Genomic DNA, 19231 nt, shown 5'->3' with positions numbered 1-19231 from the left:
AAACACACACGCTGAGAAGACTGCCACAGCTTTGTTCAATCTTAGCACTGTTAAAAATCTTATGTAATCCAACCTTTTACCCATAACACAAAATAAGCCCGAAAGTCACATGCACACAATGTTTCGTATCACTATATTGACATTAGATCATATCAAAGCACCTGTAATCTAAGACTTCTCCCGCACCTGACACTGGATCAGAGTGGAGCGTGTCCTTAGATCATACTGTACAGTATGTAAGAGTTTGACTGATCTGAGATCTGTTAGAAATCTCCTACCTGGGATTGGGATGACTGGGATGCTCTCATTGGGCACAACTCTGGGCGAGTTACTGTCTTCGACGTAGAAATGAGCCGTTTGGAAACACCTCCTGCGGAACAGAGACAGTCGTTGTAATGGCTGTTCAGGGCTGCTTTAGGGTTTCCATGAGGCGTGGTTTAGGTAACAATCCCCACCAGAGTAAACACACATGCTGCTGGGTACATAAAACAGGATCAAGATGAACTTTCAACCTTCTCTTCAAAGAGCAAATCGAACACTCCAAACAGAGATTACAGCCTTACACTTCAAACACTCTGAAGAGCATCAATACGGATATAAATAATAATAAAAAAGGAAAAATGTGTTTACAAACCAGTGTGACTTGTATTCTTGTATACAAAAGTAGTTCTTTTATAGCAAACTATCATAATTTTATGATGTTTTATGGGGCCATTTTTGTCCATTCCTTAGTCCTCATCTTCTGTAGAGAAAGAACAGCTTGAACATTCTGCTAAACTTCTCCTTCTGTGTTCCACATCAGAAATTAAGTCATATAGAGATTTGGAACTGAGTTTTGATTTAAGAAATTGAATGATAAGAGAATTATAATTAATGTAAATGTAAAGTATAATTAAGTTTTAATGTAAAATTATAATTAGAAAACAAAGTATTATATTATTAGAAAAAACATTTCCTGATGCCCTCTAAAGGAGGTTTTGTTAGATTAATCTAAGTTTTGTGTACATTTTGCCCCCTGCAAAATTTAAACCCACACACTTTTTTTTTTTTTTTTTTACTAAATCCATGTGAAACATTTTCTATCGATGCATTTTAAGCTGTCAGCTGTCTGCATGATGTCCAATTAGAACATAGCACACCAAATTACAAAGTAAACAAACTCTTTAAGAAACCCAGACTGTCAGGATGAATTATTGGCATTTGTTTCCAGTTTGAGAGCTGTAAACGGGTTTTACCACTTTCTTTCACTTTGCAAGAAAAGTGATAAGTAGGTTCGAAACAAAATCCATAGACACAAAAAAGAAAGAGAAAGACAGCGAGAGATTAAAAGGTTGTTTTAAAGTTACAAAAACTCCAAGTTTTGGACGTCAACCCGATAAGCCAGCGGGAGTCTCGTCTGTCCTACCTGTACTTGATGCACAGCAGAGAACATAAGCTGTTCATCCCTGCAAAGAACGAGGGATTTTAGGAGAGGTGAGCGACTGTAGGCTCCGCATGCTGCCGCCGAGCCAACAGAGCAGTGAGCAGTGAGAGAACGAGAGAGAGAGAGAGAGAGAGAGAGAGAGAGAGAGAGGGGGTGGAGAGAGGGCTGGTCCTGGTGTATCACATGTACAGGGCATTACACAAGTGCTAGAGCTGCTGGGGTCAGACGTGAACAGTTCACTGATCCCAGATCGGTCCAGAACTGATCTGATAAACCACAGACACCTGCTGCCTTTCCCTCCGGACACACACACACACACACACACACACACACACACACACACACACACACACACACCCTTCCAGATGGACACTCCTTTGTGTCCAACTACTCTATTCTTGTGTTGAACTCCCTTTTTAAACAATTTGTCTGTCCAAGAGAATGAAGACACAAACACACAAAAAACAACAACAACAATAAAAAAAAAAACACAAAATATATAAAGGATTAAAGTTGCACTAAATTTCTGTTATTGACTTAAATTTGTGAAGTTGAATATTTAAAGGGTTGTTAAAGTGCTGTGCTGTGATATATATATATATATATATATATATATATATACTTTTGTCATTTTTATTCGTTTTTTATATTACTATTTAGGTTTAATTTTTATTTATTTAAGTATCAATATTTAAATCCCATCCTTTGTTGTACATCTCAAATTTCTTAGCGCTATTTAAATTTGAGATTGGTAACATTTGAATATGCAAACATAAAGAAGATCTGAAAAGCGTTAGGGAAGAATTTGACAGAATAACAGCCTGTTCTTGACAGAAAGGTATTGGATGGTTTCACAAGACATATGGATTTTATTTATAGTACTTTTTTTTCATGGAGCTCGACAGCCCTGCCAAAATTACAATGTAAAAACCAACTCTACACTGTAAATAATCTTTAGCTAAAGTCCTGGCTTAAGTGCGTCAGAGAAACACCTCCCTGTAGAAACTGTGAACGTATGTGCTCAACGTGTCTGATCTGTAGAACAAAAGCACAGTCAGGAAATGCTTTAGGAAGTTATAATATAGATAATTATCACTCAACTTTAACCAGTCCAACTGGACATTATGCTAAGGGATTTTATTCAGCTTCAAAAGAATAACTGCATTGTTTAACACAAAGATTTTTACCATTCAATAGATCTGAGGAAAATGCATAAACGTTTCAGTATGGTACGTGACAATGATTAAGTGTTTGTCTGTGTGTCTCAGTGAGCTGCTACAGAGTTACACTCAAGAGGTTTCATCACACAAGATCATAAATTACTGACTCGGAAAACTTCACAAACTGTAAGCGACAACTCCACGTGGCTCACAAATAAAAAGTGCATGCAAAACTCAACACACATCTGAGCTCAGAAGAGTCTGACTTTAGCATGTTTCTAAGATATCAACACAACTCCTACGAAACTACATAGCACACGTAATGATTTTAATCCATTTGTAATTGGAATGCAACAGATCTGCTGATAATTAACATTATTATGAATATATTTATGATACATTTTTATTAACCCATTTTTTTTGTTTTACACAAAGATTATTTAAGGACAAAACTAGAGAACAAGACATATTGCATGTGAGATTTTGTTTTGATTGAGTGTATCTTGTTTTAAGGATTTTTTTAAAGGTACTTGCTGAGAAATTATTTTTCAAGTGTAAATGATTGTTTGACTTTGCCCTGACACTGTCACAGGAAGTGGCACATCCTAGTTAATGTTTCCAGGTGGACTTCAGACACACTAGAGCAAAAAAAAAAAAAAAAAAAAAAACACAGAACACAATGTTTCCACTAGGTCGCATACATATAAACAATGTGCTTTTTGTAAATTAATTTTTTGTTAATAATACTTCTATTTAGCTTAATTTTAGTGCTTAATTTCAGCTTTATTTCAAATAATGACATTGATTTTTAAATGCTTTAGATGACAACCACAACAACATGCATCAAAACTCAAGTGCGATATACAGCACTTTTGTTTTTGTTTATTATCATGTCTATTCAATGATTTACTCATCTGCCACAATAATATCTTAAATTATCTTGATTATATTTGATCAGTCTCATCAAACATTGTTTATTGTAATTAATGTTAAGGCTCAGACTCTAATTAATTCATTCAATGTTTATTAATTTAAATAATTGTTGCTCTATTGTTTCCATGTGCACATGCAGAACATACAGTGAGACATACATAGATGCATGTACACATGGCACACACACACACACACAGTGACAGAAGGTAAGGATATCTGATCTGATACAGACCTAGACATTAGCGTGTAGTGTTGAGGGTAATCTCAGTCAGTCTACTGAACAGATTACACTTAAAGACCCTCACACACACACCAACAATCATCATCAAGAAGTGTGAGCATGAGTGTGTGGGAACATATTAATGACAGATGTTTGAATACCCAGCAGATCTGAACTAGAAACAGCATCAAATAATAGTTTATGTCTCATTTGTTTAGTGTGTATGTTAATTATAGTTGTCTTCACCATGACTATGAGTGCTGTGACAGATGTATGTTCTCTCTGGAGAGGTTTTGCGCCTGGTCAAGTGTGTTCGCGTGGATGTGTGTGTTATCTAGCAGTGGAGGATTTGGCGGCAGTTACACAGCTCGAAATATTTCACGACCCCCTGCTACTGCATGGCCCTTGAGCTCCAGAGGAGGGAGCAGATGGTCGGTTTTGGCCCAGGGCGGAGAGCCCAGACCTGAGGAGACCGTCCTGACATAGAGCTGTTTGCTAAACCCAGACATCGTGTGATCAAAACCCCTGAGAGACTTTATCAGCTGGCTACTAGAGAGGGGAACATATCCAGAGAGTGCAAACGGACAAACACAAACACAAGTTTGCGATCATTTAGATTTCTTATGTTTTTAGGAAGACTCTTCTCCTCATAAAGGCTGCATTTATTGGATCCAAAATACAGAAGAAACAGTAATACTGTGAAATATTATTACGAAAAAAAAAAAACTGTTTACTATTTTGATATAGTTTGAAAACTAATTTATTCCTGTGATGTAAAGCTAAATTTTCAGCATCATTCCTCCAGTCTTCAGTGTCACATGATCCTTCAGAAATCATTCGAATATTCTGATTATTATCAATGTTGGAAACAGTTGTGCTGCCTAATTTGTTTTTATAACCTGTGACACTTCTTTTCAAGATTCTTTGATTACTAAAAAGTTCAAAAGAACAGGATTTGTTCAAAACAGAAATCCTATAGAATAAGAAATTGTAAAAGTTAACAGTACCGTGCAAAAGTCTGGGGTCACTACTTTTTTCTTTCTTTCTTTTTTTTTATGAAAGAAATTTATATTTTTATTCAGAAAGGATGTGAGAGAGGAATAGTAAGACTTACATTGTTAGAAACATATATATTTCAAATAAATGCTCTTCTTTTCAACATTTTATTTATCAAATTTTTTTATTTATCAAAGTTAAACTGTGTCAGAACAAATCCATTCTGATGATGTGAGATATAACGTTGATAGAAAGGTATGTAACAAAACATGGTCAGGTCAAAGGGTCAAATCTAATTTTTGGTTCCAATTTTTATGTATTTATAAATTTTACTGGTAGTCCACTGTCTAAAGACTTTTTTGGGCATAATGTGTCACAATTTACTTTATTTTGCTATCCTCACCTGGTGTCTGAATATTTTTTGGTTTGACTGTATATTGTCACGATACTGATGTTATGGAGACGAAGACACAATGAAGAATATAACATTAACAACAAATCCTTTTAAAGGTAATCCACACAACGAAGAGGGTCTAACGCACAGATTAACATAAAACAATACCGGACAAAGAAAGACAGGACAGACTACACTTAAAATACAGAAGCAAAGAAAGATAATTAATGACACACACCACTAATGACACAATCAAACTTGAAGGTAACACAGAGCAAATGAGGGATGAAAACAGAACAGGGTGTAACATATATTGATAAAACATGGATATGCTATAGTAATTGATAAAAAGTGACTGTAAAGATTTATACTGTTATAAAAGATTCCTATTTAGAATAAATACTGTCCTTTTGAACATTTGATTCATCAAAGAATCCTGAAAAAAGTAGCACAGGTTACAAACTGGTAAAATAAATAAAAGAAATTAATTGTATAGCCTGTATGCACTGTAAGTCGCTTTGGATAAAAGTTTCTGCTAAAATGCATAAATTTAAATGTAAAAAATAATTTATATATATATATATATATATATATATATATATATATATATATATATATATATATATATATATATATATATATATATATATATATTTTTTTTTTTTTTTTTTTTTTTTTTTTTATATATTATCATGGGATACTGAAGACTGGAGCAATGATGCTGAAAATTCAGCTTTGCATTACAAGAATAGATTAAATGTAAAAACTAACTGAATTAGAAAATAGTTATTTTAAACAAGGACAATATTTTACATTATTACTATTTTACTGTGTTTTTGGTGAAATAAACAATCTTCAGGGATATCTTTCAGAACATAAAAAAATCTAACACTTAAATGGTAGTTTGCACACTATCACACACACATATATTTATTGTTTGAAGCCACATTCACTCAGTCAGGAGTGTGACCCTGGAAACTGGGCCCCGAGAGCCATTTCTATCGCACCTCAATGACTTCAGAGGTGCCCTAAGGGAAGAGTACGGCCTCTCTCTATCTTACTTAGCGTCACAAGAGACACATCACCCACACTTTACACATGCTACACACACACACACACACACACACACACACTTCTAACTGCTTTTCATTCCAGCCCTCGGGGCCCAGGGGACGCCAGGGGCCGCGGAGTAATAAACTACTAGCTACAGGATCCAAACAGACACAAACTCACACATACACATGCACATGTCAGCCAAACTCTAACACAATAAACCAGATGAAGTGTTTAAGAGAGTCACATCAGGGTAAAGCCATCCATCTGTGTGACTCCCCGTGATTCAATCACAGAATCAGTGGCTGTGGCTCAGGAAATAAATCAGTGATTCATCCAGCGGTCAGTCAGTTTGTCAGAGATTCATCGAGTCTGAAAGTGTCAGTGTGGATGAGTGTCTCACCTCCAGTAAACGAGGACGGCCAGCAGCAGGATGAGGCAGAGGAAGGTGAGCGCCGACACCACCACCAGAGGAATAATCCACTCCATCCGGGCTGAAGCGGGCACAGGGTGCATGCTGGAGACTACGGTACGCTCTGAAACACACACACACACACACACACACACACACACACACACACACACACACACACACACACACACACACACACACACACACACACACACACACACACACACACACACACACAAACACACACACACACACACACACACACACATAACGATCAGCACAAATATCAAACAGAGGCAGTGTTTCAAAACCTATTTGGCCTACAATTATTATTATCATCATCATTAGTAATTATTCTTCGTAATAGTACATTTGCAGTAGTTTCATAAAATTACATTTTTCAAAATTTTCCACAGTATTGTATTAAAATGAATTCGATGTATTTAATTAGAAATTCAAAACATATGTTTTACACAAAAAAAATCACAAAATTATAATATGTTTATAAAAGATTCAAAACAAATGCAAAAGTGATTAAAGTTATCATAACAATATCAACAATATTAAATTATTATCAATTACCTATTATTATTAATAACATTTTTTATTATTTTGAAGCTTTCAATCATTTCATAATTAAGTACATTACTAATTTATTCAAAATATAATCATTTAGATTAAGAAATTGCTAAAATGCAATAAACATTGTTGTGCACAAGATTTACTTCAAATTCAAAGTACTGTTTATAAAACTTTCAAAATAAATGCAACGGTACTTACATTATTTATAACAATATCAACATGAAGTTTTATTATTGATACATATTACCTATTATTATTAGTAACAACATCTATTATTATTTACATCTGGAATATTACAACAATTTAGATTAAGAAATTGCTAAAATACAATAAACATTTATTTTGACACAATATTTACTTAACAATCAAAATGTTTATGAAACATTTAAAATAAATGCAAAAATATATTACTCGGCAATATCAATAATAAAAATATTACTACTTCTGCTACTATTAATTATTATTATTATTATTATTATTATTATTATTATTAACAACAACAACAACAATGACATTATTTATTATTATTAATAATAATAGCAAAAAAAATAAAAACACATTAAATTATTATAAAAACCTACATTATTAAATAATAATGCAATATAGTTTAATTGCTGAAAAATATATTTTATACAATATTTATTCAGTATTCAAAATATTATATATGAATGATAAAATACATTAATTATAACAGCATCAACATTATTGTTATTATTCCTATTATTATTATCACAAATACAGTTGAAGTAATGTAATAATAAAATAACTTTAATCTATTCAAAATATAACAATATTAAGTTTAATTAGATCCAAAAATTGCTGAAATAAACACTTATTTCACACAACATTTACTCAACTTTCAAAATAAGTGGTTACTAAAAAGTCTAAACAAATGCCAAAAGTACTTAAGCACTAAGGTCAGCACCATTTTGCCAAGTAAAATGTGTTTCTAGATTAAAATGTTTTGTTTGTCCAAGAACATTCCAGTGAAAGGTTGACAATAAAGCACTCTTTAAGTTCAGAGAGAATTGCCAAGTCCTAAGCTGAACTCTGACCCCTTCCCCTGAAACCTGATTGGTTGATAGGAATGCTGTTCCAGGACTAACAAGGATGTTGATTCAGGAACACGTCCCACTTGGCAAGATCACGGTCACCCTACCAGTCTACAGCTAACACACACCCACACACACACCCACACAAACACACACACACACACACACAAACATACCCGTGTCCCAAGTTGTCAGCGGAAACCACAGACTCAGATCCCGAACATGAGAACAGAGAGATCAGAAACCTGCAGCCCCCCTTTGGGTGGTCCGGGACAGCATGCTACTAACTAATCCATGCTGCTACAGCCTCAGCACGGTCACACACACACACACACACACACAGAACTCCAGTGCCATAGAGCTAAATATGGAGTTTCTCCGTTTCTTTCTTGTTTTCTTTTTTTCTAAACTCCCTGCAGCTGAAAATGTTTTCTGCTCTCATCCTCTCTAGACCGGAAAACTAGGCCAACCCTCTGCCTCCGAAACAAACAGAGGGGATGGAAAGCAAGACGGAAGGATGAGAAGAGAGGAGATGAGGAAGGGGGGGAGATAAAGAGAAATTAAGGAAGATGGTAAATAAAGGACAAATAAATGAGAGTGAGAGAAGGAAATGAATCCATCGTTGCACAGGGGATGCAAACAGGACCACAAAACACAAGAAGAAAACGAGTCGAATGTCTCCCGCTGAAAAGATGAGTGCTGTTAGCGGGATGTGAAAGGTTGCTATGCGGTTTCTAGGGTGGGTGAGAGTCGCACAACATGACATTTTAAAACAGAACTAACATTACTGTCTTGACATAAAGAGATCAAATGATCTGATATTTCTCTGAGTTGGGTCACTCCACATGACTTTGACCGTCGTTGCATTTCTCATGTTTTTTCCTCATTCTAACATCAGGACAGTTGTATCACCCTGACATTTTTCACTTTATTGAAAACTAAAATTAAACCAATTAATCTGAATTCAGAAATTAAAACAATGCTTGACTTGCATTTTTAACATATTTAGAAAAAAAATTATGAACTTCCAAAAGGGTCTCAAGATCTTTTAAATAAGACAAAAGCATTAAAACAAGCAAAACCAACTAAAACAACCCCCCCCCCACCAAATGTGTTTTTGTCTTTGAAAAACTATTATAACTCCACAACTTACTTTAGCTATCATACTATATTATTATAGTTCTTTCTTTACACTGGAAATGTATTAACTGTGTTTTTGTAATTTTAAATTAAATTAAATTAAATTAAATTAAATTAAATTAAATTAAATTAAATTAAATTAAATTTTTGTTAAGATTAGTACACTCAGAAAAAAATAAAAATAAATAAATAAATAAAATAAAATAAAATAAAATAAAATAAAATAAAATAAAATAAAATAATTGAGAAATGTGGCCTTGGCATCTACAGTAATTAATTTAATTGATTTTTGTTTAATGTGTTTTACTTTTAGTTAGCTACAATAACCCTGTTCCATGACCATTTTTATATATTTTTATTTATGTACACTTGTCCAGTTTTTTCTCTTTTTGAATATTTTAACGGAGAAAATATGAGTAAAAACTTTTTTTTAAATTCAGATCCTTAAATCGTGAACAACTGCAAAGGTCCTGGGGCCTCGGATTTTGTTGTGAATGTTGGGCCTTGGAGCCAAAAAAGAGATCAGAAACCTGAAGCCCCCCTTTGGGTGGTCCAGGACAGCATGCTACTAACTAATCCATGATCCCACAGCCAGACAAGGTCGACTAGAAATAAGGGCTTGTTTCTAACCTGTCAGTATAGAGAAAGGAGGCATGTGTTTGCGGTCTTCTCTGCTGGGTTTGCTGGTATAAGCCGTGCTGTCTGGGGTCTCTTTTACTGCGGTCACATTATCATCACCCACTGGATCTCTGGTTGGCAGCACCTGTGTGTCCTCTTCCCTTAAGGTGTGTGTGTTGTCCTCCAGATGATCCTCCGGGACACTAGATGGCGCTGTGGAGTTTTCTGGCCTCCTGTTTTCTCCTTTCTCTTTCGCCGTTGAATCCGGCGCTGCTGTGGGCGGATCTTTTGTCACAGTGCTGTTCGTCTGTTTTTCAACATCGTCTGGAACTCTGGCGTCTTTACTGTCGGCACTCTTCTCCTCATCCTCTTCCTCTTCTTCTTCTCCATTCTTTTCTGCATCCTCATCCTCACCCTTCCCTCCCTTATCTCCTCCGTCGTCCGATCCGTCGTTCTCTGCGGCTGTGGTAGTGTCTGCGTCGGAGGCCGGTGAGGGGGTCGCTTCTGTGGTGGTCACCATGGGTTTAGCTGGGGTCTGGCGGCTGGAGGGCGGAGGTCTGGTGGGCCAGACGGAGCTGGGGAAGGAGGAGATGACCCCCCCACTGAAACCCAACCCCGCCAGGAGGGTGCTGGTCACCACAGACGCCACCGTCGCTTGGCTGCCGCTGGAAGAGGGGCCGATGCCGGTGGCCATTGAAACGAAGGAGAACGGAAGACCAGAGGAAGTCCAAGTGGAGGAGCCGGAGCTGATGGGTGCCATGTCTGCCGAGGATGCTGGGGACACAGTTGGCTAGAGACAGAAAGAAATGGCATTTTATTAACACATTGATTCCAAAAGAGAAAATCTGTGCACATCATGTGAGTAAAATAGACCTGACATAAACCGGATGAGGACCAACAGAATAACAGAATAACAGGTTCCAGGCCATTTTTTTATCATCTTTTTCATGCATAGCTATGGATCTGTATGGAGTTCTAAGTGTAATTAATGTATCTAAGAAAAAAAAATAATAATAATAATAAAATAATAAAAAAAAAAAATATATATATATATATATTACTTCATAAGAAATAAAAATTAAAAAGGGAAAAATATTCAAAAAGATAAAAACCTTTAAATTAAGAGCAACATGTTTGAGGCCATTTTTCAAGTAATAAATTGTATGTTTTATATTACAGACTTGTAATAACATTTGATCTGGATAATAAATTCACATTTGTATTAATTTTAATAATATAAATTAGAATAAATCTTCTACACACACACACACACACACACACACACACACACACACACACGTATATATATATAATTTTACTGTATACATTTATAAAATACATTTTTAAATCTTTCTTATAGTAATAATAAAAATAATAATGATGATAATAATAATATATTTATAATCCATGTACTTTTTATATTATTATTAAAATGATTCTTTACATTGTTATATCAGAAATAAAACATAAATAAACATCTAACATACAGGTATAGAGACTGTGCTGCCACCTGCTGGTCAGATGTAAACTTACCATCCCAGTTTTGACTATTCTTGTGCCTTCAAATATCCTGGTGGTGTTGGCTACCATAACAAAGGAGACAAACATGAGTGAGATGCAGCGCTTTTAAAAGCGACACCTAGCTTAGCATTCATCAAAGCCTCGTCTGTGCGCAGGCGCAGGCCTGTACCTCTGAAGAGCATGCTCTGGCTGAAGTCACTGCGCTTGTCGTTCAAACACACCGCCTGGACGCGGAACAGGTACAGCACATCCGGCGACACCGGGGTGATGACGGCTTCCTGAAACACACACACACACACACACACACACAATGTCACGGACAGACACGCCTCTGAAAAGTCAGTCTGGAAGGGTTATCATCCGAAGCTTCCAGTCAAAACATAAAAGAAGAACTAGACACACTTTGAAGCGCGACCTCTCCTGACAGAGGTCTGGAGGCTGAAGGTGAACAGCTTGTTCTCTTCTCCTTCACTTGACGCTAACACCTTTCTTCTCAAGTCATTAGCATTGAAAACAGACAGTCTCTATCAGTCTCTCCCTCACATAACATTCATTACCACCTAAAGCACCTCCGAGCCGCTCAGCTGGGACACAAAGGCATTGCGATTCAGCGAGAGAGGCGCTGATTTATTTTTAAAGGCTGTTCAGATAATGTAAGCCTTCATCAATACATCATTCAACATGATTAGGATGTTTCAGAGAAAATATTTACATTACATTAGTATATAGTCAATGTCAAATGAACTATATGATAGTTTGTGTGTAATACTACGAGGAGACACAGTATTTAAGTTTTGATTCTATATTAATGGCGCTTCCTAAGGCGAATATCTCTTATTATTGCTAAACACCTGCATGATGTGGTATACACTGTACTTTTACTGATAGCTGATACTAATAAAACAAAGAACACACAAAGGGTAGTGCATATTAAATTACGCCTCTAGCAACACACTTGATTAACAAATCTAGATTGATGGTCAGATACGGGCACTTTTTAACAATATTTCCCTCATTGCTGCTCGCTTGTCTCACTGGTCTCTGTCTGAACGTCACTCGGGCAGCCTGATTTCATCTCGGAGAAATGAAGATTCAATACAATTCTAAGTGTATGAGCAATAGCCATTATCATAACTCACTGCACCTCTGCTGAAAAGAGCCCCGGTTCTGGAGGGATTTGTAAATCTTACGCTAAGTAAATGGCGTCAGTCCCTTTCCACTCCAACACCTTTCTGATTTATGCAGAGTTTGACTCTATTTCATTCTGCAGAAGACCCCAACTCCAATATTACTTTATGGTGTTAGGTTATTATTAATGAAAAGGAGTAAAGACTCCTTCTCTATTGATCTGGCGAGCAGTCACTCGAAAATCGAGTCGGTTGCTAATTTGACCCAGATAGAAGCGTCCTGGGACGAGAGAGGAAATAAAAATGGAAATGAAGAACTTAAAAGAAAGGAAAAAGGGAGGAGGAACAGGAAAAAAAAATAGAAAGGGATTTGGGAAAGGAGGGAATGGCGCGGCTCTGATGATATTCCGAGATTGGGATGCCATGCCATTTTCAGAAAAACTGCACACTGGAATGTTTGGGAACAAAACGACTTCATTTCTTTGTACCGTTTTGCACTCAGCCTGTAATACATTTCATACCCCCCCAGAGTGTGCTCGGTGGAAACTCGAGAGAAATGAGTGTAAAATACATCTCCACCTCTTAAATAGTTTTAGTGCATAAGTATTTTCAAATGGTGGGCCCCAAGGTCGGTGTCTACCGCTGCGGCCCCCTGCTGACGACCTAAAATACAGTCTTTATTCACAGTCACACTCACTGCGCTTCTGCAAACATGGATCTGAGGCTCTAGCGGAGGAGAGATTACAGGATATTATCCAGGAGTTAGGGGTTTACAGACACGATAACAACACCCGCGCATGCCAGTTTGTTTTCCAAGAACAGACTGCACAAATCTGAAATGTGAAATGCTTAAAAACAAGAACAATTCTAAAAGTAGGTTATAACTTTTTATATATATGTGTGTGTGTGTGTGTGTGTGAATGAATAAAATCTGTTTAACTAGCAAATTTGTAACATTACGGAAGTTAAACATTGCATATACTATTTTATGCTGTATAACAGTGATATTTTATCATTTTTAGGGGATTTTTGTTTTGGTATAGATGACCAACAAACATGATAATGTCTTCTAATGAATATTCAGTTTGTGCATTTCATAACCCACTTTATGAATATTCAGTGTGACGCAAATGCAATTTAACGCTGTCTTTAAAGACACGTATTTAATCAACAGTTGGGCTTACTGTGAGATATTTTGGTAAAGATCATCAGTAAAAAAAAAAAAAAAAAACACACACACACACACACACAACCCCTCACCAACATTGTTTCCTACTGAATACTTAGTTTAACAGAAACTCTTTCGGGAACACATACTGTATTCACTTTTAACTGAAAGTTTTTCCCTCAATAAACTCCTTAGGTGCTGCTTACTGAATGAAAGTAAGGTCGTTGTTATAGTACAGTAGTTATGTTTAGGTACTGTGTAGAATAAGTCTCTAAGACATTATATTAATAAGCAACTAGTTAAAAGCGAATAGTGTTCTCTAATCTAAACTGTTACCAGTTTAAATCACATTATGGAAGTAAAAAATGTTTCATATTCGATTTCATGCTGTCTTTAAAGTATAAGCAGCATATTTGATCATTTTCTGGGAGACATTGTGGTATAGATGACCAATGAATACACAAAAGCAAACACAACCCATCACCACTATTGTTTCCCAAAAAATATCCAGTTTAACTTGGAAATATGTCACATTCCAGAAGTTAAGTGTGTTGTGAATGCTATTTGAGTTTTATATATATGTAGGAATTATTGTGTAGGAGATATTGTTATATGGATGACCATTACACACATTCCTCACCAGTTTCTGATCGCTCCCTTTGACGTAGGTCTCCTCATATGACTCATCGTTTCTGGTCCAGCTGTAGGAAATGTGGTAGCTGATGATGGGCGGATCGTAGGTGATCTCCGGACGGGACCATCGGACGAAAAGCGCCGTCTTGTTCATGTGCTGGACGTTCATGTTGATCGGGGCACTGCTGCATGCTGTGTGAAAGACAGAAAAAGAAAAAAACGAAATGTGTGTTTTATCTCTTTGCCACCTCTCTAACCTTGAGCTCCATTAGTGCCCTTAGATCCCACAGCCACTAGATGGCTCTGTTACACCACTGACTACATCTACTCCGCTTTCACGTGTCCTGAATTGTGTCATGCCCTCTGTAAACACTAGCAGCATCCAAGATGCAGTTAATCTCTCCAGCCGAATGTGTTTAATCACGGAGCATGCCACAGTTTCTGCCGGCTGACAGCGTGCGTGGGGGTGAGCTTCTATTCGTAGAGAATCTGACAGAAGAAGCCCTAAATTTTCTTTAGTTTTGGTCTTCCTAAAATGCACGCAACATAGACAAACACACACACACACACACACACACGGAACACTCCCTCCCACAGCCACAGGGGAGCCATTACATCCAAAACAATGCTAATTAAACTAATTCTACCATCACTCCTCACGCCGAAGCCTCTATTAGCTCTAATCATAAGAGAAGTAATAGTGACTACAGCCGTAATCATACTGCATTAAGAACACAGTGATGCCTGCCCTGACTTTCACACAGATGGCATGCATTCGCGATTACAGCACGCAAACGTGAGTGTGACCTTTGAGGATGGAAGCTTGTCCTTTAAATAAGACCTCATAGACAGTTCAACAGCCAGGAAGTTTATAGGGGAATTATGTTCGAAAGCTCATGGAAATCCCAATTTGCATACTATTAAACCTAGATGATGTTCAAGAATAAAAGCAGTGGGTTTCAAATCGTGGTACACTAAATTATAGGATGCTAGAAGTATGCAGGCAGTACTATTAATACTGCCCACAACTCCTTGCGCAATGACAGATGAGTTTAAGATGTTCTCTTTTCCTGTTTATTAAAGTCAGGAATGCTGCTGCATCACTTTTTAATGTACAGATCTATAAGCTAAGCAATAATGAATTGCAAACCCTAATGCAAACAGTGTGTAACAAGTGAGTTTGTCCCAAAACCTGCAGAGCGTTTTATTTCTTCCTCAAAAAGTATGCACTTTCCCATCATCAGCAAAGTACATACAGCACTTTTAACGTATATCATAAGCATCGATTGGGATGCAGGAACAGAAATATATGGGATGCTTAAAGGCTGTTCACACCAACAGGACTGTTTGGCACAAAATTTTGGTCTGGTTTTGCATGTAATAGATCTTAAAAACAGGAGACGGACTGAAAAAAAAAAATCACCCTCTTATAGTAGGTGATGCTATCATGAAATATTTTAATGTGCAGTTATTATATAAAGTGCTATCACTTCCTGTTTCTGACACCCGATTGTCATGATAAATCTCGTTTTCAAACAACTTTTTGATACTTTATGATTTCCTACCAAGGAATTTTAACATTTAACATCCATTTAACATGGACATGGACTTATTCCACATAATACACCACACAAGTGTTTATATAGGCTAAAAGCAATCATAAGATAATCGTCAAAAGGAATTTGACTAAATTTTACTTAATTTACTTAGGATTGGAGAACATTGATCTGACTGATGTATGATATCATGTATCATACCTTGACATTCTTAGTATTTTTCACATTTTTTACATGATTGTTTAAATAACAAAATGTTCAACAGAATTCAGAGAAATCATCCGAAGAAAAGCCTCCATCCATGTATCTGTGCAGCACATCCCTACTCTCTCGTCCCACTCAGAAACACAGTCGCAGAGGTTACTGCGCTAGAGTGCAGGTCTCTTATGAGATGCACGGAGAAACATTTAATAAAAAGGCCATCTATGGCCCTCCGGCTTGTTGACCATGGAGAGTGAGATTAATGGAGGGATGTAGCAGGAAAGGAGAAAAGGTGAGAGCAGAAGTCAAATTAGAGAGAGAGAAAGTGCAAAACTCTGTTAACCTTGAGCGGCTGTTTCGAAAAAGACCAGTTTAAAGGAACAGTTCACATGAACAAGAATATTCTTACATTGGATGGAAAAAATATGCAGGTTTTAAACAACAGAAGAGTGAAAATAAACACAACTGTATCTCAAAGCAAGTGTGTGCAGTAGCCACACAAGTACTGGCATTTATTACGCACATTTTAGCTTGAAATACTGAATGTAAAAAAAGAAGAAGAAAAAAAAAATCCAATTGATGCATTTCCCAGCTGGACACACTCGCAGGTGGGAATGTGTGCTGCTTCAAAGTCTGTACTATATTCTGATAAAACTGATTCGGTTGTTTTGCCTACTGTGAGGGAGAGTTCAGCTATGATCCGGCGCATCTTTTGAATTAATCGAAGCTGACAAAAAGTTCAGCTCCGGCCTGCAGGCACCATTGATATGCTTCTGTTTTCAGCTTCTATCACACTATTACTCCACCCTATCATCCTTTTGTCTTCATTCTATCCTTTCTGTTCCCTTTTTATTTTTCGATGACAGCGCACAGCATCCACAATCAATTTTGCACAGAGCTGAAATTAAGCGTATAACCAGGGAGCGATAAGAGAAGTGTTTCTCTCTTCGTATTACAGTTTTAGAATATTTCCAAACACAATAATTAATTATATTTCTGATTCAGTATGTGCTGGAATTTAAACAGCTGTTTAGGAGGATCGGTGCAGTTTCAGTAATCCAAATCACCCGGATTTGTCTGGATCCGCGTTATCAAGCTAGTCAGACAGAAAGAGTTTAACCCAGTGGTTCCCAACCCTGGTCCTAGAGGCACCCCAGAACGGCACAATTCGCATACCTCCTTTCTCTGACACACCAATTTCAGGTCTTGAAGTCTCTTTTGATGAGCTGATGACCTGAATCAGGTGTGTTTGATTAAGGAGACATGCAAAACGTGCAGTGTTGGGGTGCCTCAAGGACTAGTGTTGGGAACCACTAATGTGGGTGATGAGCTCTCTGTGCTTCTACAGTAATTGGTACTTTTGTGCCTGAGGACTTTTCATTTCTCCATTAGTGGATATACACTTATTACAGAAGAAAATGTGGCATTTTCGGTTTTCTTTCTCTGAACCAATATATATATAATGCAAGTTATATATATATATATTAAAAAAGTCATTTCCACAACAAAATGACTTGTATGTTGATTGTGGTGGAAATGTTATGATCTGTGGAGTATTTGGCAAAATAGTTTTAGAATAAATGGTAAATTACTTTGTCTTGCTAAGGTTAATTTAATTAGCTATTTTAGCATTTAGCTTACTAAAGCCAATCTGATAAAAATTACACATTGTGATATGTGCCACTCCATGACATAATAGTGTGCCTAAAAAGGATAAAAAAGAGAATGGTGTCCAAAAAAAAAAAAAAAAAACATGAGCTGATGTAAAACCTTTTGTATTGATCTCCTTCTTCAAGACGTCAAGATGTCATTAAGGCGATGAGGAAGGTGTCGTCTTTCTGCTTTGCCGTTTGTGTACTGTGATCTGTGTCTGAGGTGTGGGGGATGAGGCATTGTACTTGGACCATGGATCACTAGGCAAGATTTTATGAACATGTGAGCAAACTGTAAATGAGAGGCGCTACCGCAGTACAATTCCAGGGCCAATCAATATCTGTTAAAGCCCTCTAGATATTACGTTCCACAATGTACAGGGAAAGAGTAGGATGAGTGTTTTGTGTATATGGGGTAAACAACCTTTGTCTGTACTGAAAGGTAGTGGGTGTGTATTTTTGTTTGCCAATTTGTGTGGATCAAATATTCCCATGAGAAAAACGGCCATCATAAAGGGATGTAAAAATGACAGTAAGGATGCTTGTTAGTTTGTTAGGGTTAAATCCCTGTCACATGACCCACGTCAGGGCTTCAGTGCTCCTCTTAACACAAGCGTCAAGCACCACTGTGATCTCCACGTGAAAAATCATTTTCATGAGGTTGCTAGGCAGCAAGAAAACGGGAAGTGTAGACTGTAAACGGGGACAGAATTACCTAATAAGAAGATTACAGCAGGAAAAAGTCCTGGTGTTTGTGTATGTCAGGATATGTCTTCGATGCAGGGTGGGATATCAAAATTTAGGCTTACAATAGCAGTCAAAAATTCTATACCTTACGTAACAATTAAACAGTTTGCTGGCAAGTTAAATGAAACTAGAGCTGTCAATAGATTTAACAATTCAATATGAATAAAAATGTGTAGTATATTAGTATATCTGCCAGCGCAAACTGTCTTTTGTTGTTAAAATAGTAATGTCAGGATTTACTAAAGACATGCAGTGAAGAATTAGAGCTGAAAAGGCATGGACACTGTTATTTTTGCACCTTACCTTTATTGAATATGCATTTGTAGGATTTTTCATTTCATGCTATGTGATTTACTAATGTTTGTACTAGTCAAATTACTGGTATTTGCACCATTATTTATAGAGGTAGTTTACAGTTTTTTTTTCTCTAGGCTGGATTGTGTTTATGGGGTGTAGTTTAACATGTGTTTATGCTTCGTTTTTTAAAAACGCATTATTTTTCACACAATTTACCTTTATTCCACAACGACCTGTCCTTTCTCTGACAAACGTCTTGATTTATTTCCTGTTATTATAAAGCCCCTCCCTCAGAAATAAGCAATGGGCTGAGATTGGTCAGCTGGCTCAATGTGTTGTGATTCGC

At 36.7% G+C, this 19231-nt stretch overlaps 1 protein-coding gene across 2 annotated transcripts in view; it reads right to left on the bottom strand.

Annotated features, from left to right (window-relative positions):
• The window catches only part of ptprga (protein tyrosine phosphatase receptor type Ga), a 217052-nt gene that overhangs the window by 21429 nt on the left and 176392 nt on the right, over positions 1–19231 (bottom strand). The window contains exons 9-14 of one of the 2 annotated variants that reach the window (XM_026242518.1): positions 14440–14624; positions 11674–11782; positions 11517–11566; positions 9996–10773; positions 6583–6703; positions 279–370 (exon numbers count right to left, since the gene is read on the bottom strand). In XM_026242518.1, the coding sequence (XP_026098303.1) occupies positions 279–370; positions 6583–6703; positions 9996–10773; positions 11517–11566; positions 11674–11782; positions 14440–14624 (1335 nt within the window). Of the gene's footprint in view, positions 1–278; positions 371–6582; positions 6716–9995; positions 10774–11516; positions 11567–11673; positions 11783–14439; positions 14625–19231 lie in introns of both variants that reach the window. The other variant, XM_026242517.1, reaches the window with a different exon arrangement.

This window comes from Carassius auratus, unplaced genomic scaffold (genome assembly GCF_003368295.1).
Source record: "Carassius auratus strain Wakin unplaced genomic scaffold, ASM336829v1 scaf_tig00001591, whole genome shotgun sequence".
Taxonomy (NCBI): domain Eukaryota; kingdom Metazoa; phylum Chordata; class Actinopteri; order Cypriniformes; family Cyprinidae; genus Carassius; species Carassius auratus.
Note: the sequence above shows the minus strand (reverse complement) of the source record. Positions and strands in the feature narration are given on the sequence as shown.